Source organism: Amblyomma mixtum, chromosome 2 (assembly GCF_055824585.1).
Source record: "Amblyomma mixtum isolate Tamu chromosome 2, ASM5582458v1, whole genome shotgun sequence".
Classification (NCBI taxonomy): Eukaryota; Metazoa; Arthropoda; class Arachnida; order Ixodida; family Ixodidae; genus Amblyomma; species Amblyomma mixtum.
Window position 1 is genome coordinate 227,105,753 of NC_143013.1, and position 23,954 is coordinate 227,129,706.

At 47.9% G+C, this 23,954-nt stretch overlaps 2 protein-coding genes across 3 annotated transcripts in view; both read left to right on the forward strand.

Moving 5' to 3' along the window:
* Positions 1-7,425, forward strand: part of LOC149362800 (uncharacterized) — a 140,440-nt gene extending 133,015 nt beyond the window's left edge. The window contains exons 2-3 of one of the 2 annotated variants that reach the window (XR_016289052.1): positions 2,219-2,460; positions 5,460-7,425. Coding sequence is in view for 1 of the 2 variants with exons in the window: in XM_089573247.1 (XP_089429373.1) it covers positions 2,219-2,401 (183 nt within the window). In the remaining variant the exon portion in view is untranslated. The remainder of the gene's footprint in view (positions 1-2,218; positions 2,461-5,459) is intronic. The other variant, XM_089573247.1, reaches the window with a different exon arrangement.
* A 12,768-nt stretch (positions 7,426-20,193) lies between these two features.
* LOC149362801 (uncharacterized) lies at positions 20,194-22,139 on the forward strand. Its single transcript, XM_089568381.1, has 3 exons — positions 20,194-20,555; positions 20,618-20,830; positions 21,983-22,139. The coding sequence occupies exons 1-3, from the start codon at positions 20,353-20,355 to the stop codon at positions 22,137-22,139; spliced, it is 573 nt and encodes a 190-aa protein (XP_089424507.1). The 5' UTR covers positions 20,194-20,352.
* The last annotated feature ends 1,815 nt before the right edge of the window (positions 22,140-23,954 follow it).

Below are 23,954 nucleotides of genomic sequence, written 5' to 3' on the forward strand. Positions count from 1 at the left end.
GCCTTCGAGCGACAACAGAACATAAGTGTAATGAAAAAGAAAAAGTTCGGGCAGGTGTGTGAAAAAATGGCAGCGACTGCCTCGCTGCACTTTTATATATGATAATGGCATGTTATCAGCCACAATTTGTATTAATGAATAAAATAAAATGCACATGAATGACAATAGCAGCAAGCTGTTGCTGAGATGGAAAAAATATTGTTACCACCTAAAACATCCTTAATTCGGTACCATTCGACAACTACGATAATAATGTGACGGCAGCTGATAATGATTGAAAGTCGCTGATTCTGTAAACGACTTGTCCCATCAGGATGATGGAGACAAACTGTCTTCCTCACTTGCCAGTGCTTGCGGTATGTAGCTTGTAGGATGTTACAGTGAAAACAAGAAGTATAAGAACCCAGCAATATTGAACTTGGATGTTTTATACGCCATGAAGAGGAAAAGTGCGGGGGCCACAGGAGACAAGACATTTACATAACGCAGGTTGTGCACCTGTGTGCCTCTCTATTTGCGTGCTGCTCTCTCACCATGTTCTCAAATATGCACCAAGCAGCTTGACTGCTATTTGGTAGAACTTCTAATAGCTTCGAACCACTTTCCTGGATTATTGTCGGTGAAGAAAACCACATATTTTCCCTTCGACACGATACGGGAAGGAAGTGAACATTTCCGCGATTAAGGACACTATGTTAATAGGTGGCGCATACGACGGTCTTCAGTATGAACTGATAAAAAAATTTTACGCACACACATGTTTCACGCATAGAGTGAACATTGTCAGTAAACAAGCCTTTGTGCACTCATTGTGATGCGTTTGTTTTTCGTGTCGTTGCCCGGTGCGGCGACCAAGGGGTCAGCGTCAACTTCAAGCCAAACTTTATCATACGGTAAAGTTTTGTCAGCGTCCTGATGACCAAGGACATCCTGGAAGCTTGGCTGGCCCGTGATGCCTCTGTATAAGACGTTCCTTGATTTTCGGCTCTCGTTCTCAGATTAGGAAAGCAATCCTCCGGTATCTGCGCCACGGCAGACGTTCTGGCCGCTGTTGTTTCGCTCTGGCGTTCATGCTCCCGAGCGAAATTGTCATACTTAGTTCCTTTCTGCTCTACTGACCCATTCATTCTCCTTTTCTTACTTTAGACACGATGCCAACTTCTTTTATTCGTAGTTCAGCAAGTCTGATCCGGCTTTTGTACCGTTTAGTCCTGTTTGTGGCTTCTGTGTGCTGCTTTATCGCCACGAGCCCGCCGCTTCGCAACATCCAACGTAAATACGTAACTTTTCAAGCGGAAATGCCTCCTGGAAACTTAATACTGCATTCATCATATACGACAATTTTCCAAGAAACATTACTACGGGTGTGGCTCTTTGAAGGAAATCGGTGCAACGGACTTTTTTGGTGAGGAAATGTATATTAAACCTCGGTGATGATGATACTCAACCTGGTTTCGAACCTTGATGTTGTGAAGGTGTAGGTTGCGCAAACACGGGACGAACCACAAAGAAAAGACACAGAGACACACACAAGCGCACTAACAACAGTTTGTTTTTATTCTTGGGAAACGCATACTTATACACCTGACCACGCATGCTCAAACGCAATCTTTAACCACAATAGTCATGCCAAGGGCTTTTAACGCAAACGCGAACCCAAAAGAAATTGATTTCAGCTACGTACAGAGCCACGGACGTATCACGGATACAGTCTACGGCTTTTGTCTTTATGTGAAAAGCTTCCAAAGCCAGCCGCGCGTGTTCGTTTTTGCTTTAGACAAGTATCACGGTCTCGTCAAATCGCGGTTCGCAATTGCGACAAGAACTAACATGGGACACAAGATGTGCCCCTTTGTCTGTGCTGTTGTTAACTTTATTCGCATGCTCCCTGAGTCGCTAGTTTATGCACCGCCCTGTCTGCCCGGTGTAGGTCTTAACACATGACAGAGGGAAGGCATATACCACCCCGGTGGCGCAAGGGATGTATGAAGTCCCGTGCCTGATTAGGCAGCCACTCATTCTATCACCGCACGTGCCGGCGCACAGCTTCGCCAGTTTATTCGGCGCGGAAAACGCCAGAGGGACGCCATGCCTGCCTGCAACTCTCTTGAGGTGATGAGATATTTTATGCAGATAGGGCCAGATATGTACCAACTAGGCCCAACCGATGTTTTATTGAAGTTCCGAATGTTGAGACAATGGTTGGTGCTGTTCGCAGGCTCCCCCACCCAAGCGTTCCACGATGCTGCTCAACAAGCTGATGCAACCCCTGCTACGGGCCTTCAACGCCGACACCGAGTTGAGCCATCCCCCACAAATGGAGCTGCGGCGCCGCGGGGAGGGAAAGATGTTCTGGCGCTGCTACTTCAACGCTGTCTCCTGCTTCCGCCGCCGGAAATGAGCGTCCAGCACCCGTGGCATCGCCGCTGGTCAGTCGCTGCGTCCTGACTTGCTATTTCGGTACATAGCCACGTGCTTCATCTATCCTGCGCAATAAGCTCTTCTTTATGTCTTGCATCCCTTCCCCTAGATGTGTGCCCAACGAAACCATCTTCGAGTTAACCTAAATTTTCTTTGCCCGTTTTCATTTTTATTTCTTTCTTACCGCTTCTATGGAGTAACGAAAGTCTTCTACAACTCCACGTACCAAGAAGCAGCTCACTCTCCCAGCTGTGCTGACATTATAGATGATGCATCATGCAGCCTATACATCCACTGGCTCCAACCGGCCTTGTCACGATATCAAACGGGCTCTATAAGAACAAGCGGTTTCCTTCACGAAGCCTTAGCTATGACCAAATTAAAGCTTCCCTCCTCCTCCTCTTGCGTACTGTAACCAAAGTAGCTGAGGATCTCCATTGCCTGCGTCAGACCTGTAAGGCCCTTAAAACGTGCGGAAAATTCTTCACGCATTTCATAAATGAAAAAAAAAGAAAGCAACACGTGTTGCTTTTTTGTGCGTCACCCCTCAACACTGAGGAGTAGGTTTACTAAAGGAGTACAAAGGAAATGTTCTTTTTCCAGTTTGCTTTGTCGCGCATGGACGTGCAGGGCACCTAGGTGTGCTATGGGCACTTTTGGTACTACTACTATTATGGGTAATGTGAGTACGAGAGTTGAGAGCACCCATAAAATGTTTATCCGCACCTTATACGACCAATACTTAGGAAGGCGCTACTATTTTGACTACCAACCTATGTTGTCTGCATTGAAACTGATACCACTTTGGTGAGGCGTTAAGTAGCGTTCTTTATAACTGCTAATAGCTATTTCGTTTCTGCAAAAGAGGCTACCTTTGCATGAGAATCGGCGCCTGATTGTGTAAACCTAAAATTCCGTACTGCAAAGCTTCGAGGCCGCTGGGGAGAATGGGCATGCCAATACAATTGTTGAATGGCCGGTCTTTCGTGAGACGTGTGTGGGCGGTCATCAGGATTCTTTTAAATAGGCGTAATATGGGGCTTGTTTTCCATAATGTAACGCTTTCATATGTTGCTGAAAACTGGTTCTTTGAAGAGGTTCAAATTATCAATGTGATCTAGCCACTAGCCTCAGCGCAGGACTACACACTAAAAGAAGTGAAACGCTTGGTATTCGTTTTGCATCTATTCTCTTAGCCAAAGCAGATGGTTAGCAGTGCAAGCACTGACGTTGATTGCACAAACCTCAACCGGATGGTTATGCCGCATTGGCTGCTGCTATTGATTCCCATTGCCCTTCAGCTGTAACGTGTTTCCCCTCTTCCCCACCCTTCTAAACTGCTGGACGGGTCTTTAAGAGTACGGGAAATGTTGATCGTTTTTTTGTTTTTGCGAATTTTTTGCCAAGACATTTCCATACTAAATAGTTTTGATTTGAGATCAAACACCTACTCATTTTAAGGGCTTACACAGTTCCATTTCCCGCTTCCTCGTTTTCAGTAGAATGGCTGCCACTCTATCCCGTCGAACAGAATATAGGATGGTGCGATGCGGCCGCTGGAAAGTGGCCTTAGTATCACCATTAGCATAATTATTCGGAATGTCAGGTCATCATTGTGTATACGTTCTTTATTATCTTGCCTTTTACAATAGTTCCTGCAAACCATAAGGGCAAAATAAATAAATACATTTTATTCTTATATTTACAGAACCAGCTAGTGCAGCCATAAAGCATCAATATTAAAGATTATTAATGACCACTGTTCAATCATTCAATCGCTTAAAAGAAAAGTATAATAAACAGACCAATCAGTAGCCGTTAATCCTATGTAACTCGCAATGTTTTCTCAATTTCACGCGCAGTGTAGGTAAGCAGAAAAGTAGGGCTGAGCGTCAAAACCATGACGGTGCTCTACACATCTGCCATTACAACAGTCAGATGCGTTCAACAGCCACATTCTCCACCAGACTTGCAAACAAAAGCGGTACGCTTATTTTATGCTTCGAAGCAGATATCGCCAGTATATACAGAATGCCAAAACCTCTCGTCGACTGTGTGTCTAAACAGGACGAAGCTGAGGCTTAACCACCTTCTGGCAGTAACGATTTCCCGTTTCTGTAACTACAGGTCAGAGAAGGATCATACAGCTGGAAAGCGAACGGTTTAGTGGGCGAATCAATGCTCTGAAGTCGATGACGCTCCGAGGTACCAGTAGCCAAGCGCATGCGTTGCTGTTTTCACAGTCACTCATACAACAAAATATAGATATCACTCGCCCCCGGTCCGATCGCATGGCAGAGAAGGCACAGTTAGAAACTGTGACCAAATGGGTTCATGTCCTGTTAACGCAGGCCCTGTCAAAGCATCGGACCTATGAATAAGTCGTGTGGAGAAGACGCATGCTTCAATTCACTAAACTATGACAGAATGGTCTGTTTGTGCCGCAGATGTTTTTGCGTATATGTGTTGTACTTTGTGATAATAAAAAAGGTGTTCGGCACGTCCCCGAGATGTCGGGTATGTTTTGTCAGGCCAGAGTGTGAGAAGTCATTAGATGCGTTAGCCGGTGAGTGAGCGTGGATTCAGGGACAAGGATAGTGGATTAGACTACGAAAATGAGGGCCAGAGTGGTTAACCCACTGCCTACTGCGTGACCACATTCCAAACAAGAATTTCACTTGCGTTGCGCCTTTTCTAATCAGTGTGCAGCCCTAATCGTCCAGAAACTGAAGTATATTTTCTTGTAGCTCTCCTTTATCCTGAATTGTGCAATAACTTCCGCATTACGCACTCAAGTGCGCAGAAATCTATAGTATTCTGCTTCAGAATCAGCAGCAGTTCATGGAAGAAGAAAATGCCTGAGACATGAGCATAGCTCAATAAATGCGCCTCTTACGTGATGGCTTTGCTTCTCACCAATATCTTTCTCAACGAACCAGTCGAACTCCATTTCTTTGATGAGCGACCAAATTCGTAAAGCTGTTCAGTGGAGTCAGCTTTGCAGTGCGCCATTTTAGCACTTTTTTCCATATTCGCAGGTCTCGCATCACCCGGATGCCAGCCACGGCGACGGGAGCACCAGGACGGAAGAAAAACGGAACACTTGGAATACCCGCCATGCTGAGGAGTCTGAGCCTATCTTTTTGATATGTTCCCTGGAGTACGGAACCCGCCACGTGACCCCTGTTTCGTGCACTCGGAACGCGATGGACGAAGAAAGCGCCGTCATCCGGAAAGCGTAGCCGGTGTACCATAATCAGCGGGCTTTCGAGGTCCTGGAGTAAGACAAAAAAAGGCACTTATACCTCGGGTTTTTTGGCAGAATGTTGACTCCCGTTTGCCGGCGCCTTGACAGGTCAGCGATAACGCCACGTGGGCGAAGCAAGCCTTCTGTGCCGGTGGCGTCCACTAAAACGAAAGAAAATAGGTGGGCAGTTCTGGAAGCCCTATCCCATTGGTGCAAGTTCGGGTGCTTGCTATCGCTACTGAAGGTTGCGAACGCGCATGCTTTCAGCATTTAAGCCGTGTTTCTTCTTAGCTGTACCACTTCCTTGACCTTTAGTTTTCTGTTCTGAGACAGTCACCTGCAATCATCATCGGCATCAATAGTATAAATCCAGGTTTCGAGGTGAAAACTCTTCTGGACCGCTGAGGCCTGGACAGACGATAATGACCGCTAGTGCTACAAGGAAAGTGTAATTCATGCCATATATCCTCCAAACCTTTACCGAAGCCGCGCAGTGCCTGCCGTCGACGTGGTGATAGACGGTAGACACAAAAGTAAACTATTGTCCGTGACAAGCGACGGCCATGAGACTAATGCACTCTATCAGCAGGACTTTTGAGAAGTCGCGATTGCCAAGTGACAGATCAGTTCACCTCGAAACGCATACCTGTACACGCGGCATTGGTTGAAGACAATGCTGAAATTGTGCTAGTTAGCAAAGTATAGCGACCCCTAGTAGCGCGATTTTAATTTAAGATCATGAAGGCCTTGACTGTTCGGTCCATCGAAGATTGCTGAGAGCAGATGTATTCCGAAGACGCCTTGGGGTTTGCTGTTAAAGTTTTACTCAGCGGGATGGAGACAATCTAGGGTGATCCCGCGCCTTGTGGCAGCTATAGAGGCTGAATAGCAAATTCGACGACGTGCCTCCTGTTAACTTTTCAGGCGTTTAAACTGCACCTACCCACAAATAGATGCATCACATGAAAAGCACGTAGCCATGCAGAAGGATAAGGCAGCCCCGGTCCGCACGTGCGCTTTGTTGTTTAATATTCCTGCCGTTGGTGTGTCGTTACATCCTGTGTAATTATAGGCGCAATCTTCTTGGTTTTCCGTCAATATTTTTGGTTTTCCTTCATTCACAACCCCCTCACGAAGCCCGGCTGGCCGATATCTCGATAACTGTAAAGGAAACATGTGGCTTTGGTTCGGCGTGTGACGTCCTCATATCCCCTTGACCACTTGATGAATGTGAGCTCAGTGCTCAAAAAAGTAGCGCTGGAGACGATAGATGAACACAGGGTGGATTGTAATTGTAAATGACGCATCAGCTTCCTCCATAAACACCCACAATATAGCACAGATTATACAATGAGGTTCCGCAATGATCCTCTCAAGACGCAATATTCGGGCGCGGCTTGAAGCGTAAGCTTCTGATGAAAGCTCGATGTGGGAAGACCTTCAGTGTTGAAATGAAGCATTATGATTATTTTTCCGTATGCTGTACGTTCAGTTTTCTCTTTAGGTCTTGTTGCTATGCATTACCTTGTGAGAAGCTTATGCTTTGAATTCGTGCTCGTAAGCGTGTCACTTTCAGCCACAGCCACGAAAGGACGTACGTGTCAAGCGTGAAATAAAGGTGTCTTTAAAAACCGTTTGCTAAATGTGAGTCATATTGCTACCACTGCGTCCGCTGTTTTCTCTGATGTCATGAAAAGTTGTCTCGGTGTGCTGTAAAAACATTTAAGACCGTACTTTGTAATAAAATTCCTCAGCAAGCCATGCGTTTTGCCTTTCTGTGTGCCTGCAGCCGTGTGGTTGCATAAATATCAAAAGCGTCTTAGAAACCGCACATGGCTGTCTGGAAAAAACTGCTTTTTGTCTTTCGATTTGGTCCAATCAAAGACTACCGACTTTTGTCCAGCAGTGTTATAAACTTGTCGGATGATGCTGACGGGGATTAAACAATTCGTGCCGGCGATTATACTATGGTTATACAATTGTGAAAGTAAGCGGGATCTCTTCAGCAGCCGCAGACTGTTGCTCACGCTTTCGTTTGCGACCTGATCGTTGCTTTGCTCAGCACGGCACAAGTACATTTGATAAGAATACTCTCGCTCCACAACCAGCAACGCTGAATCAGTGCGAGCCCTTCCCGCGGCTTTCCGGATCCCAGCATACTGAACCGCTGCACAGTGCAAACCATCTGTCCAAACCGCGAGGCGAAGAACTGACCCTTTCAACCGTACTTCTTCCGTAGCTTCCACAATACCATGCGCTCTCTCAGGTAGAAGATCCTATCGGCAACTCCCCCAAACGCAAGGCGTTGCGGGGAGTAAGTCACTACGTAACACTGTGCCGACTACGCCACGAAAGTCAACAGAACCGTCCCTCGGGCGCGCCTCGAATAAGTTTATGGTTTATGGGGGTTTAAGGTCCCAAAGCGACTGAAGCTATGAGGAACGCCGTAGTGGAGGGCTCCGGAAATTTCGGCCACCGAGGACTCTTTAACTTGCACTGACATCGCACTGTACACGGGCCTCTTGAGTTTCGTCTCCATCGAAATTCAGCCGCCGCGGCCGGGGTCGAACCCGCGTCTTTCCGGTCAGCACCCGAGCGCCGTAACCACTGAGCCACAGCGGCGGCCACGTCGAATAAATTACTGTCCTCTCCTGTGTCCGCGGCCGAATCCATCCCAGAAATTGTTCCCGCTGTGAAACATAAATATCTTCACTCATTATATCATTTATCGGCTGAGAAGTTCTTGTAATCGCAGCTGCGCAACTTAAACATAAGGTGGCGTTTCGACCTGCCCCCAAGTTCCCACAATACTTTAAAGAGGGTTCCATCGGAGTCGTATCACGTGCCACACGTATGGCAATAAGGTTAGCAAAACATTACCGCTCCTCTCTAAAGGAGACATCAGGGATCGGTTCCTTGTCTTGATGTTCTTCAATTGATTTTTCTCGCCGTATATCAGCGGCACTCTGTTACCGAATGATAACCAAAATTTTCGTACGGCCTGACAAAAAATAACACACTTCCCCACACAATCACCCACACGTCTATTCAAACTCTCATCCAAACAAATGCATTATCACTTGCACCGACTCTCCTTTTCACATGACGACGGTACAAGAACCACAAGGAAACATCCACCTCGATTACTGTAAGCATTTGGGCACCTAATTAGTCGACATTAACAGCGGTAAGATAACCTTTGGAGCTTTCGCTTCTCTTCCCACATGCCGCTGGCGCCTCAGCCACACGCGGGGGACATACCTTTGGGGATCTGAACACCACACGTTTCTGCTACGACGTGCTACCACGCCGTTTATGTCCCCCCGCGGAAGGTCTCTCAAACGACTATCACTGAAAGAGCTAGCATAGCGATCAGGAGTAACCATACTATTCAAACCAAACTACACGTGGGTACAAGATATAAAAGGTGCGAAGTTTCTTCGTCGGTTACAGTTAAGACCGCCCCGCTAGTTCTTACCACACCTACGGCCGCGAAGAGCAACGCACGTAACAAGGAGGAACAGTCACCAGGCAAATCTATTTACTTCGGACTTGCCAGATTGGTTGCTCTCTCTCTGTTGCTCGGGAAGCAGGCAGGAACAAGAGGGCCGATTAGCCCCTACATCTCTACGTCACCTGGACAGCAGTGCGCGTTGTTTGCCTTCTGGTCTCCATGCTCAAGTGTATCACCAACACTACTAGCACTTCCCGCCTGACCATCTAATACGAGAAGCAAGATGGGAGGAATGTAGATGGTGAGCTGGGAGGAAGGTAGGAGTGAAATACGGAAGAGGTAAAAGGGTGCCGTTGTGAAGGGCTCAGGGATAATTTCGACTACCTGAATATATTTAACGTACACTGACATCCACAGCACACGGGCGCCTTTGCGTTTTGCCGCCATCTAAACGCGACCGCCGCGGCAATGGCCACTAGCAGTTTTGCACACGTTACGGAAAACAAGTGAGCGATTAGTGTTCCGATTAACTCATCGTAAATTTATCTAACTGATTTCAGTGGTCAATTACTCCCCGTGCTAATTAATTAAACAATTACAAAGACGCAATCAGTTCTGTTACTTTAATTTTTATCGATTTATAATTAGCATTGGAATTGGAATTAGCGCAACATGCAACCAATTTTTAAACGGCGGCTGAATACATTGCTTTTCAATAAAAGGCTTCTCCCTCTCATTTTTTTTTTACGAGAAAAGAAATATTAGGTGCACAATATTAAGGTACATTTAGTAACATTGGAGCCGCCTTCATTTCTCGGCAGCACACTGCTCTCATGCAAGACGGCACAATCGAGACTTCAGCAGCTTTTTGCCTATAAAAGCATTAAGCTTAAAGTAATTACTTCATTTTATGCCTAATGACTTAAGCGTCCTCCTGGCATGAGGGTGGAGCGGGGCTGGATCCTCGCAGCATCTACACGTACCCACCGGTAATTTAGTAGGTTGAAGCTTTCACTTGGCCTGGTACAAGGCTTCTAATTGTATAGATGCTTCGAATTCTTGGAATTCTTGAAACAGTTTTTGGAATTCACCTCGGTAATGCCAAACTATGTTAGCCATAGCGCTTTTTGGCCCATCTGCCCTTGAGCCAATAATGAAAAGGCTTGAAAAAATCATGCATTGAAAGGGGACACAGTCGTAAATTTTCTTCGCGGAAACCTACTGTCGGTGATGTCAAGGGTTTCAATGAGTGGCTTCTAACCTACCCTTCAACACTTAGGCTAATTAGGCTGGCATTAGACGGGAAACAAGTGTCCACAGGGACCTCCATGGACGTATGATTATATGAACTGTCGTTTGTAGATCCAGGGCCTAAACTAAAAATTTCGATGCCCATGGCAGAAGTGACATCTTTGCTTCTAGAACATTGGCAGGCCTTGCAGGCGACACAGACATGTTCAATGGCTTTGTGAGGAAGGATGAGCAATAAGACTCAGCGGCAACTGCACTTTGGCATACCCAGGGTTCCACGGTTTTAAAGAATAGTGACAACAACTTCGGATAAAACTTTCGCCATTGCAGAGTCACTTAAACGTTTTATGCGAAGCATATTACAATAGGTAACCCAAGCCCTTCGTGGCGGTTACACGCCGTGCACACCACGTGACACAATGACGTCACGACAGATGAGAGACGGGGCTCCAACTCGTGCCGTCGCTGCGGTTGCACGCCGTGCAGACCACGTGGTATGGTGACGTCACACCACGTGACACAATGACGTCACGACAGATGAGAGACGGGGCTCAAACTTGTGCCGTCGCTGCGGTTGCACGCCGTGTGAATCACGTGGTATGGTGACGTCACACTCCCGCGCATTTCGAACGCGCGTTCACACTCGGTGTAGGTGAAACGCTCGCTCCACCGGGCAGGCGGACGCGGCTTCCGTAGCAATCCAGGCGCTCACCCAACGCGCGTCTCGGGGTTAGTCGGCGTTCCGCTGTAGCCATGCCGTTGTCTTCCCCCACGACGAAGGCTTCTAGTGGTTGTATTAAAATGACCAAGTATTCAACCAAGGAAAGCCATGTATTACCAAGCCTAGCCATCAATATGCTTCGCATCTGACTAGGCTTAACCTTAGCTAAGCCTCAGCCATTTTTTGTTTTCTGCGAACCACGAACTTTCGTCATTCTGTCCACCTCGAAGTCTGAATTAGAGCACCTGCAACAAGGGACTTGCATGGATAAGTTTTGGCCTCTGGTCTCTGATCTGGCTAAGGAAACTATAGCCGTAGATAGAAGACACTGTGCCTCCAGCGGCTACCACCTCAAGTTGAAGTCGTTTGTAAAGCGGCTGAAGATTTCGCCCCAAAACCATGGTCACATCAAATTTCAGTAGCTCTCCGGAACCATGAGAGCTTCGCAAGGCAAAGAGCGGCGCATCACATTGCTTCACTTCGGCCGCTTCTTCACTTCTCTTGCGTTAAATGAGGTCGCCGTGCGAGAGAGCTACTCTCTTTAGCCTTCAGCCTTATGCCACCCGCAGGCATTCATCTGTATTGCTTCCTGGAAATAAAATTCAATTCAATTTTACTGTCTGCGCACCAACTCCGGCTACGCGCCGCTATGGCTGCACAGGATACACCGTTCTGTCTTACCTTTGTGCGTAAATTGCACTGTCTTGGGTGATGTGTACGATTTCATATAGTTACCCCAACTTTCTGTGTCAAGCGTGAGAAACTCCTGTGCAACCTGAGGAGAATAAACCTTCCGAATAAAAATGTGTCTCGCATCATGTGCCCTAAAAGTTCAGCAAGGAGGGGAGAGCTGTGGCAACACTTCTCTTGAAGTTTTTGAAGACTCGGACCTTGTGGCAGAGTGGTAGATACACCTTTGTTAAATTAAGTGGCTGCGTCAAAGCTGTTGCCGACACATCACTTTAAGGCAACCCCCGCCAGTTGCTTAAACAATACGATCGCCATTTCCTTGGCGTCTGTGTACATGACGTCATTCAAGCAGGGTCGCTTCTTCAAACTGGTGCTTGGGAATATTCCCTAAGCTGTTTTAAGCAACGCCTACTACGTGGTAGGTGAGTAAGGTTCTTTTCTAAATTTCACAAGACGATTTTTCAATAATAACAGCATCATCTTTACTTTATAGCTGAGCAACGGAAAGCGGTAGAGGAAATAAAAGTCAAGCTATCAGCGTGACTTTCTTCCTCCGTCGCAAAAAAAGCAAAGACAAAACATTATTATGAAAACAGGGCGCAAGAAACAGGGCACCCATAAAAATATTGTTTTACTCTACAACCTAGAATTATGACATATCTGCACAAGGCACACTTCACAAGAAAAAGAAAATAAAAACATTAGTAGGAAATAAACGCAGAAGAGCAGAGACGCTCAACGAAAAAGCAAGTTCCGGTTAGTGCGAGCAAGTTAAAAACAAATTATGGTTTTAAGGAGTTTAAGTCCCAAAGGAGATCAAGCTGTGAGGCACGCCGTCGTGGAGGGCTCCAGAAAATCTGCACCACCAGGGGTTCTTTAAGATTCGCATAGTGCACGAACCTCTAGCATTTCGCCATCATCAAAATGCGACTACCGCGGCCGCGATCGAACCCGCTTCTTTCGGGCTAGCAGCCGAGCACTGTAACCGCTGAACCACCGCGGTTGGTTAAAAGAAACACTCTTTTTTTCTTAATGTTGCTTAAACGCTAAACTTTACATTACACACAAAACAAACTTCTGTGCTATGAACATGCTATAACTTTCGCACAGGAATGAGAGAAAAACCGCAACAATACACGGCCGGCTGCCAAAGACAAACACACCTGAATTTCACACACAAAAAAAGTGGAAAAGAAAGCTGGAAAAAAAAGTGGAAAAGAAAGCTAACAAAAGAGGTTGACATTCGTTGTAAATGATGACCGCCTTTTTATAGAAATCCGACAAGTTGGAAGGCGTCAGCGTATTATTTGTATCCTGTAGCAATGCGACGTACCCGTCTATGTCAAATTTTCATGAATCCAACGTGCAGTCCAGCGCTGTCAACAATGACGGGCCACTGCCCAAAAACTCACTGCATGCAGTACTCCACGAAGAACATTGACTTCTTTCAGAACAACCAAAAAACATCCCGGCATGCAACTATTTATTATGTCCATTCACTATCACATTCCTTCTATCGATATTTACATAGGCACATAGGAAGAGAATGGTGTAAACCGGCAACACCTTTCTCCAGAATAGAATATATCTGCGCAAGGATATTGTTACGTTGCCCGAAAGGCTAGTCACAAGCAAGGGCGACCGGAGCGCAGAGCGAACAACACAGGAGACACCGAACACTAGCGCGCGCACACCAGTCAGGCACTTCCTTCTCATCGTCTTCTGTGAATATCCGTTGCATGGCCCCCCGTCCGGAAAAACACCGTCACGGTGTACTGGATGACGTTGAGGGGCATGGCGAGAGGTAGGGTTTCAGGCGAGAGACGTGGACGATATCACGTTGAAGGTGGCGGGAGGAAGCGTGCTGGAAGGCCGGAGCGATCTCGTAAGTGACAGCGGTTACCTGGCGCAGTACACGGTACGGGCCAACATAACGGGACAGAAGTTTTTCGGAGAGGCCGACGCGGTGAGATGGGGACCAAAGCAAGACGAGGGAGCCAGGAGAGAAAGAGACTGTGCGGTGACGGCGGTTGTAGAGCTCCTGCTGGGAGGCCTGCGAGGCGAGAAGTCGGGAGCGTGCAAGTTGACGGGCGTAGTCAGCACGGGCAATGGCGTCTTGGGCGTATTCAGAGGACGGAGCAGCAGGAGTAGGCAGTAGCGTGTCCAAAGGCAATTGGGGCTCGCGGCCGTATAAAAGGTAAAAAGGGGAGTAACCGGCAGTATCATGGCGGGAGGAGTTGTATGCGAAGGTAACATACGGGAGAGCGAGGTCCCAGTCGCGGTGATCGGGGGAAACGTACATAGCGGGCATATCGGTCAGAGTGCGGTTGAGACGCTCAGTAAGTCCGTTTGTCTGCGGGTGATAGGCGGTGGTGAGCTTGTGCTTAGTAGAGCAGGACCGAAGAATGTCGTAGACAACCTTGGACAGAAAGCAGCGGCCGCGGTCTGTAAGAAGTTGGCGGGGAGCACCATGGTGCAATATAAGGTCGTATAGCAAAAAGTCCGCAACATCTGTAGCCGTACTGGTTGGCAGTGCCCGCGTGATCGCATAACGGGTGGCGTAGTCCGTGGCAACTGCAACCCATCTGTTGCCGGAGGTGGACTCTGGAAACGGACCCAGAAGATCCAAGCCGACGCGATGGAAAGGTTCGGGGGGCACGTCAATAGGTTGAAGTGTGCCAGCTGGGAGAGTAGCAGGGCGTTTCCGGCGCTGACACTCATCACAGGCTGCAACATAGCGGCGTACGGAGCGGAACAGGCCGGGCCAAAAGAAGCGACGTCGCGCACGGTCGTATGTACGCGATACACCCAAGTGGCCAGCAGTGGGGAGATCATGGAGTTCATGAAGGATAGCAGGACGAAGGTGCTTGGGGACAACTAGTAGAAGGTTGGGGCCATCCGGATTGAGGCTGCGGTGATACAAGATTCCGTCAGAGAGCACAAAGCGCCGCATCGAGGGATCAGACGGAGTGGAATTGAGGCGGTCGATAATTGAGCGCAAATCGTCATCGCGGCGCTGTTTATTTATTTATCTTTTACCCACAGCGCCATTTGGCATTACAGTGGGGGGGTTGATACAGCAACACAGCACATAAATGCAGGTAAATACAAAAAAAGAGAAACAGCAGCCCAAGCATTCACAAAGTAAGCAAAGAACAAAATTGACGCAATGCGCATCTATGTACAGAATTTGGGGTACAAGAAAGTCAATTGTGTTGTTCACCCAATAAACGTGCATTTTAGGAGAAAGCACCAACGCAGTAGACATAAAAAAAAAACTTCAAACGTGTATTTCACGCAGGTATACTGCGCATTGACAGGAAGACACAGGTATACACAGTGGAACGCACGAAACGAAGAAGCAGGGCACAGGTAACGACGCACCGTCTAGCTATGAAATGACGTGACACTGTTCAAAGCGGTATAAAAGGATTCATTTGATGAGATGGAAGTAACAACGGCCGGCAAACGGTTCCATTGACGAATGGTTTTCGGAAAAAAAGAGTCGCTGTATGCTGCCGTCCTGCACTTGTATTCACGTACTTTTTGATCATGGTCAAGGCGTGCGGATATGTAATATGGTTTGAAAATGTATGTTTCGCGTGGAATGCCAATGTGGGAGTAGTATATGTTATGGAAGAGTTTGAGCCTCTGCTTAGCTCTCCGCTGTTCTAGCGATTCCCAAACAAGGACTTTTTTTGCTATTGTTGCACTGAAGTTGCGTTCACATGACTTACCAAGTACGTATCGAGCCGCCAAGGACTGAACTTTCTCAAGTTTTTCTTTGTCACCTGTGGTAGGAGGATCCCACACTGTGCTAGCATACTCCAACACTGACCGCACATAAGTTTTGTAAAGGAGTTCTTTGGTAGCTTGCGGGAAGGAACGAGTGTTTCGGCGGAGAAATCCTAAGGATTTGCAGGCCTTTCCAACTATATAACCAACGTGCCGATGCCAGCAGAGCGATGACGTGAAATATACACCTAAATACTTAAATTCTTCAACTATTTTCAGATTTGCATTATTTATGGTATATGTGGGTACTAGCTTTGTGCGTTTCCTCGAAAACGCCATGCACACTGTTTTGTCCAAGTTTAGATTCATTTTCCATTTTTCGCACCACTTATGAACAGTGTCAAGGTCGTTTTGAAGGACATCACGGTCAGCATTACATGTTATAATTTTATACAGAACACAATCGTCTGCAAACATCCTCATGTGTGACGCTATATTTTCAGTGATATCATTGATGTACAGTAAGAAAAGAAGAGGTCCCAAGACGGAACCCTGAGGGACGCCTGATGTTACATCAACAACATCAGATTCAGCTCCATGAACCATTACAAACTGACGTCTCGCGTGCAGATATTCACTTACCCAGGCAATTATGCGACAATCAATATTATAAGAGTACAATTTCTGTATAAGCAAATCATGCGGAACGGTGTCAAAAGCTTTACGAAAGTCTAAAAAGATACAGTCGACAGTGGTGCTGGCATCTAAGGCTTTGGCAATGTCATGGGCGAATTCGGTCAGCTGTGTGACGCACGACAATCCTTTCCTAAAACCGTGCTGGTAGGGGTTTAACAAGCCATGGGTTTCAAGATGTTTTATAATACTTGAATACAGAATATGTTCGATAAGTTTGCAGGGAACTGAGGTAAGTGAGATAGGACGGTAGTTTGACACTTTATTTCGAGGGCCAGATTTGTATATCGGAACTACTGAAGCGACTTTCCAATCGTCCGGAAGGGAACTATCTGCCAGTGATTTTTCAAATATTATTTTCAAGAATGGAGCTATTGAACTTGAGCACCCCCGAAGAAGCGCATTTGGCAAACCATCCGGGCCGGGAGCCTTAGCAGTGCTCAACCTGTCCAGTAGCATCTTGATGCCATTCAAGCTAAAAAAAGGATTTTCTGAGGATGAGGCTGTAATCGTGACGGGCGAGGCTGAACCGCTGGTGGTTATCGCTTTCTTGGAAAACACTGGCCGCATTTGTTTTTCCAGTCCCGGACTACTTGCTGGCAGGTCTCGGCTTCCTCTCGGACAGGAAAAGCCTCATGGTCACATGACCTACTTGCCATAGGCTGCTTTCGAACACGGCGCCAGAGCCGGGCTCCCCCTCGGTTACCGTACAAGGACGCTGTCATCTGCTAGCAGACGATGCAAGCCACGGCCACTACGACGCCGAAGCAACGCCGTGCGCTCGATCATGATACTGAGTCGATTTAAAGACTGTACTGTCAGCTTAGCGTAGGCGCATTATAGAACTCAGCTTCAGAGGTATGCTCGCCGCTACTGCTTGCGGCGAAGTTCGCACAAAGTAGCCCAACTCGTTGCGGAAAGGCGGATAGACGAAAGCCTCCGCAAAAATGTTGACAACAAGCTCTATAGCTGCTCCAGTATACGAGTGGTTCACCTGCGATGCTTTCAGGTAAGCGTACAGACAGCATGTGGCAAAACAAGCGAACAAGAACCTCTTGACGACACGAGCAAACAATACGCGCTCGCAGCTCCGAACGCGCTTCCGTGTGCGGTGGATTTCAAGAAAATAAACGAAGATGCAAGAACAAAAAGTCTTGCGATGGCTCAGAGAGGAGCTACGGAGCTCATGTGAAGGTTTAACGCATGATATCGACCTCCAGGAACACGAAAAGCACTCAAAATGCACACGGAGTCTAACTTAATATGGCTGCCAGCGCGGCGCGCAGCTATCGTCTGCTGCCTTCTCAGCAGCCCCAAGCAGCCCGCGGACTGCCATAGGCTAAAAACGAACGCGTTGCTATGGCGATGCAAGCAGGTGGGCGGAGCTTTCGGGCTGCCCGAGAAAAACAAATACCGGACTCGAGTCCGCAAGTAGTCCCGGACAGTCCGGGACTGAAAAACAAATGCGCCCACTGAGGCAAAATATGCATTGAAACACTCAGCTTTATCTGCAGCATCACTGACTTCTGTTCCAGCTTCCAGAAGAGGTGGAATAGATAAGTTATCCTTTTTGTTTCTTTTTATATATTTCCAAAGTTCTTTAGGATTTTGGCTGATGTTAATATGAAATGAATCAAAGAACGTTTTCTTCGCCTGTTTCAGTGCAGATCTTACCTCATTTGTTAGTAATTTAAGCTTATGGAATCCATTAGTAGATTGATTCTGTCTCACTGCTCTGTAAGCTCTCTGCTTTCGTTTTAACAACCTTTTTAATGACACATTGAACCATGGTTTGCTTCTCTTTCTTTTTGGAGTTAATATCCAGGAAGGAACAAAGCGGTCACGGAGCTCGAAAACTTTTCTTTTAAAGCATGACCAGAGCTCTGCAACGTCGTTAGTTTCAGCGATAGTTTCAAACACAACATAATAACTATCTAGTGCTAAATTAATTTCCGTTATGTTGGCCCTTTCATAATTGTAGACACGACGACTTTTAGAATATTCCTTCACGATTTCTAAATTTAATTCACATATGACAGCCTCATGATCGCTAATTCCCGGCACTACTATTGTTGACTCAACTAGTTCAGGTTCGTTTGTGAATAATAGATCTAAGATATGCTCCCCTCGAGTTGGTTTGAGAACATTTTGGTTTAAGGAAAATAGGTTCATTAAATTTACCAGAGCCTCATTGAGCCCCCCGGTTGCTGGAATGCTAGCTTGCTGGTGCCAGTTGACGTTAGGCAAGTTGAAGTCACCGCCAATAACTAAAAAATCAGTTGTAATTAATTCAGTCAAAGAAGTCAGTGTTATAAGGGGATGAAATGCATTTCCGGGTGGCCGGTAAAATGAACAGATAGATAAGGTTTTACCATTATGGAGCCTCAACTGACACCATACTGCTTCACATGATCCGCAATCGATGTTTATCTGGGATGACTGAATTTTTTTGTCGACCAGGATGAACACACCCCCTCCATGGCTATTGCGATCTTTCCGGTAGCATGCATACGATTCTGGAAATACCTCACCATCGCCGATATCGCTCGCCAACCATGATTCAGTTCCAATAACTACCGATGGCTTGACAGTATGGAGAAGGCTACTGAATTCATCAATCTTATTTTTGACGCTACGACAATTCACCACCAGACATGAAAGCCTCGCGAGTGTACCGTCATGTGGTCATTCAAAGGGTACAACTTCGTTAGTGGCGTCATCGTAGATGTATTTGGTGTCATTGATAAGCAGCATGTCTAGCTTGAGTTTGACCTTATCAGTGCTGCCTGCTCTGCCTTTTGCGAATTCCCAAAGATGCCGTCTTTTGCGTCTTAATGTCTCCGAATAATCCTCGGACACGCTCATTCCTGTGCCTTTGAAGCTTTTTGCGTTTTGCATAACCCTCTCTTTTTCCTTAAACGAAGAAAAATGAGCTATAATCGGCCGATTTTTCCCCTGCTTGAATTTTCCAATCCTGTGAACCCTTTCCACTGTTGAGAGCGAAAAACCGACACAAAACTGGCACACTTCGCCCATGTTGGCAAGGACAGAGATAGAAAACAGGTCGGCTTCGGTGGCAGGGCCAAACAAGTCACACTGGCCAATGGGGTAACGGGAGAGGCAGTCGGCATCTTGGTGTAACCTGCCAGACTTGTAAGTCACGGTGTAATCATACTCTTGCAGACGCAATGCCCATCTCCCAAGCCGCCCTGCAGGGTCCTTCAGAGAGGAGAGCCAACATAGCGCATGGTGGTCGGTTTTAACCGTAAAAGGGCGGCCGTATAAATAAGGACGGAATTTGCCAACTGCCCAGACAAGGGCTAAGCACTCACGTTCTGTTATGGAGTAATTGCGCTCGGGCGCAGAAAGAAGGCGGCTGGCATAGGCGATGACACGGTCCAGACCGGATTGTCGCTGAGACAGCACAGCGCCGATGCCGTAGCCGCTGGCGTCAGTACGGACTTCGGTGGGGGCCGCAACATCAAAGTGCGCCAAAACTGGTGTGGTGGTCAGCTTGGCGATCAAAGTGGAGAAGGCTCGTTCTTGGTCAGGTCCCCAGACGAAGGTGGCGTCTTTCTTCAATAGGTCGGTGAGGGGACGGGCGAGGTCGGCGAAGCCCTGAATGAATCGACGGAAGTACGAGCAGAGCCCCAAGAAGCTTCGGACGTCGTGGCAAGATCGGGGAAGGGGAAAGTCTTTCACGGCCCGGATCTTATCGGGATCAGGGTGAACCCCCTGGAAATCAACGATATGGCCCAAAATAGTGATCTGACGTCTCGCGAAACGGCACTTCGAGGAGTTAAAGGTGCACTGAAGAGGATTCTGAACATGTCTTTTTGCCGCGGGAACTTGATGTACACGTTCCCAGCATTCTTAGGAGCTGCGACTTATTGCCCTGTGTGGCCGATTTCCTCAATTAAATCTAATTAACGTCCGGCTCCCGCCTTTTTTTTTTCAATTCGGCCTCATACGATGGGCGGAGTCTACCAACGCGTGGAGTGCCTTTCAGCCAGTTCCGTGGAGGCTTGCCGCTCCGTCATCGGCGGAGTAATACGTAGTAATACGCGGAGTGACTTTTGAAAATGCGCACGTTGTTGGCCGAACTACGTTCAGCCATTTGTGTTTTTGTAAGCCGATGAGATGGACATCGACGATCTCACAGAGCTTGAAAGAGAGATTCTTCGGCGGACGGCAGATTTAGGCGCCATCTCTTACGATAGTACGCCTTTGCGCGATACGGCCGAAGGTAGCTGCAGTGGCCATCCGTCCGGCCGTACCACGGACGAAGACTCGGACGCCGATGGCTCCGAGGACGGCTGGCAACGAGTGGGAAACGTGGACTGGTGAGTGATATGAACCCTATTATGCTCGTGGCACGCATCGCTGACATCCGTTTTCTGCGAAGGTGCCAGTGCGACGGCTGCGCTGCCATGCCGACAGCCATCGAGAACGTCTGCTGCCGGGAATGCCCGGCCGCCGTTAAAAAGCAGCCGGGTCAGAACTGCATCACAGCGCACCCCGAGTTCGGGTATCTTTGCCTGAACGAGGGTGTGCTGCAGCTTGCATATTTAAACATGCGGCATTACCGGCAGCCAGGCATGGGCGACACCGCGAACGAGTAAGTACAACTGCAAGCTTCACGGATTGCGTAATAACGCTACCGGTGCTAGCTCTTGCAACTACGTTTATTGTCCACAGTGCGATCTAAAGCGCATACGCATGCGGTGCTGTTCTATTTAAAAAAAAACGACAGAGAATGCCTAAAACTTCGTATACAGTGCGGAATCACGGTGTGCTATGGCCATAACCACTGCAAAAGACTGCAGCTGTCCACTGCGCAAACAAATGGGATCAGGATAGTTTGCACTGACAAAGCCCATTACTGTGCAGGAGACAGACTCATTCTCCTTTCAGGAATTAGATTACGAGCTATATAGCATAAGAAGCATGGAACCTTTTTTTACCTTACATGCTGTCATTTTCAGAAAAAGGAACCTTATTTACAGTTTCAGGAACGGCTGAAAATAAGGCAGACCTTATTGACTGCTAGTCTAATACATGTCCGGGTTCAGGTACGTCGGGATTTTGGCTGGTTTAAATTTATCTTTATTGCAGTTGGCAGCAACTGCTGAGCCAATTCGAAATTTCAAAGGAGATTGTCCTATCAGAAGTGGGCTTCTGGCACCTATATATATAAATTTCCTTAGTTGCAGTGATAACATAAATACTAGTAAGTGTGATGAAAAGTGTGCTTTTGGAGCATTTAGCAGAGTTGTAGAACTTGGTTCCCATATATGGAATTGTACATAGTGTATATTGCCGCCCAACACCTATCCTTTCTTACTATCGCTCCCCCCTTTCTTTCCCTCTCCCTGTCCTTTTATTCTCGCTAGCCGCAGCTCAGGTTTGGATGGCAGATGCCGCGGCTAGCAACATCGTTAGCTTCCATTGTTATTTTTTTTATTATCAATAAAGAGCCACTAGCAACAACAAGGGAGGTCAGCTTGAGACATCTAGAAAAGAGTGAACATTGGGCCTCAACCTTGGTGTGCATGCTTACTCAAGTCACCATTGTTTAGTGTAGTTACAGGAATGATTGTTTTTGGTTCAAATGAGTAAATATGCAGAACAGGCACTCTTCTGGCTGAATTAAAAAAATTAGGAGGCGGCTAGGGGTCAAAACATTCTGTCCCCTCCCGACTTGGATGCGCATCTGATCAACTTCATCCTGTGTACTGCTTGCTACATCTAATCATTGGCATTGTTTCAGGCACTACCGGTTTGCTGCCTACAGGCAGTGTGTGCTCTGGCTGTGGGGGCGGCTTGGGCGCCACAACAGAAGGCCCCTGCCCGCCTGCATGGTGAAGGCAATAAGGGCAAAATATCCTGCTGAAAACTATGTAGGTTTTCAGCTTGCAACTCCTTAAAAATAAAATAGTGAAGCGGGTAGACGACGACGACGACCAAGAGCGTGGGAAGAGTAGAAGACGACAACGAAGTTCGAACTGTGTTCTCGGTGCCGCTAGCAGCTGTTCTTTCCTATTTGTAAATATATTCTTTCCCGCAACATATTTGGTGGAGGTGCGGCTTTCCCCTACGTCTACCAACGACGGAGCTCCGCAGCGGCCGCCAGTTGCCTTCCCTCATCATGACCCAAGACGCCTCCCAGCAAACCTCAGCCCCGGCCATGACATCACTCGTTCTTTCTCCCCCTTGTGACCCTGGGACATTTTCTGGTACCGACAACACTGACGTCGACGACTGGATCAACATGTACGAGCGAGTGAGTACCTACAACCGCTGGGATCCAACCCTTATGCTCGCAAATGTAATATTCTACCTAAAAGACACTGCCCGGGTCTGGTATGAGACCCACGAAGACCATCTAACCAGCTGGGACGTGTGCAAAGAGAAACTCCGCGAATTGTTTGGACCGCCGCTCGGCCGAACACTTGCTGCTAAGAAGGACCTCGCCTCCCGAGCTCAAACATCTACGGAGTCCTATGTGTCGTACATTCAAGATGTGCTGGCCCTCTGTCACAAAGTTGACGCCAACATGCCCGAGTCTGACAAAGTCGGCCACGTGTTGAAGGGAATCGCCGACGATGCCTTCAACTTGCTCGTATACAAGAACTGCACTACAGTCGACGGAATTATTAAGGAATGTCGACGCTTCGAGGAAGCCAAAAGCAGGCGTATTAGCCAGCCGTACACACGCCTCCCCAACACGGCTGCGACTTCTTCATGTGAAGACCTGCGACACAGGGAAACTTCAGCGCCCCCAGAAAATGTGACCCGCATCATCCGACGCGAGCTCGAAGCTATGTCCCCTGCCCCCCTGCATCTACATGATGGCGACAACCGCTCTGGTACAAGCTGTCGTCCGCCAAGAGTTTGCAAACCTTGGTTTCCAGCCCGTCAGCCCTGTACGGTCTTCACCACCACCCGAAATCACTGCGATTGCTCCTGGACGACCTTCGTACTTCACTCCACGTCGCCGAAACCCTAACGACTGGCGGACAACCGACGACAGGCCCATTTGTTTCCATTGCCACCGCATTGGCCACATCTCCCGCCACTGTCGAAATTATTGGTCCCGTCGCAGCACATACCGTCCTCTCAGCTCCCATCGCGACGACGAACAGCCCAGCCACTACACGCCCCCTCAAGCCCAGCACGGTGCTACAGTCGACGGCCAGATTCCCCGCTCCAGCCGCTCCCCGTCCCCCCTGCGTCGACAGTCTCGTTCACCCCAACGCCGTCGCTCCTCTCCTGGCCCCTACGGACGCTCGCAAGCGGAAAACTAGACGCTGCAGTGTCTGGAGGTTATGCTGCAGTACAGCCCCAGTCCCAAAATCCTCGATTAGCCCTTCGTGCACACCATAATTTGCTCGCCATTCATGTCGATGGAGTGCCTGTGAGAGCCCTGATCGATACAGGCGCGCACGTATCCGTCATGAGTTCAGCCCTACGACGCCGCCTCCGAAAAGTACTGACCCCTGCACCCAAAGCCGTTCTCCGCGTTGCCGACGGCGGAACGCCTCATGTTGTTGGACTATGCACAGCCCGTGTGACCATATCCGGCCGCCATACATCCATTCTGTTCTCTGTTCTAGACCAGTGCCTTCATGAAGTCATTCTTGGCCTCGACTTCCTGTCTGAGCAGTCAGCCCTCATTGACTGCGCCACTAATGTTGTTCAGCTTGACCTTCCTCTTTCTGCTGAGTTGCCGTCCCCAGTTA

Excerpts from the sequence above, each read along its gene's own strand:
- LOC149362801 (XM_089568381.1), top strand. The coding sequence starts at position 20,353 with ATGGACATCGACGATCTCACAGAGCTTGAAAGAGAGATTCTTCGGCGG. Across the intron at positions 20,556-20,617 it reads CGAGTGGGAAACGTGGACTG|GTGCCAGTGCGACGGCTGCG; the intron begins GTGAGTGATATG and ends TTTTCTGCGAAG. Across the intron at positions 20,831-21,982 it reads ATGGGCGACACCGCGAACGA|GCACTACCGGTTTGCTGCCT; the intron begins GTAAGTACAACT and ends GCATTGTTTCAG.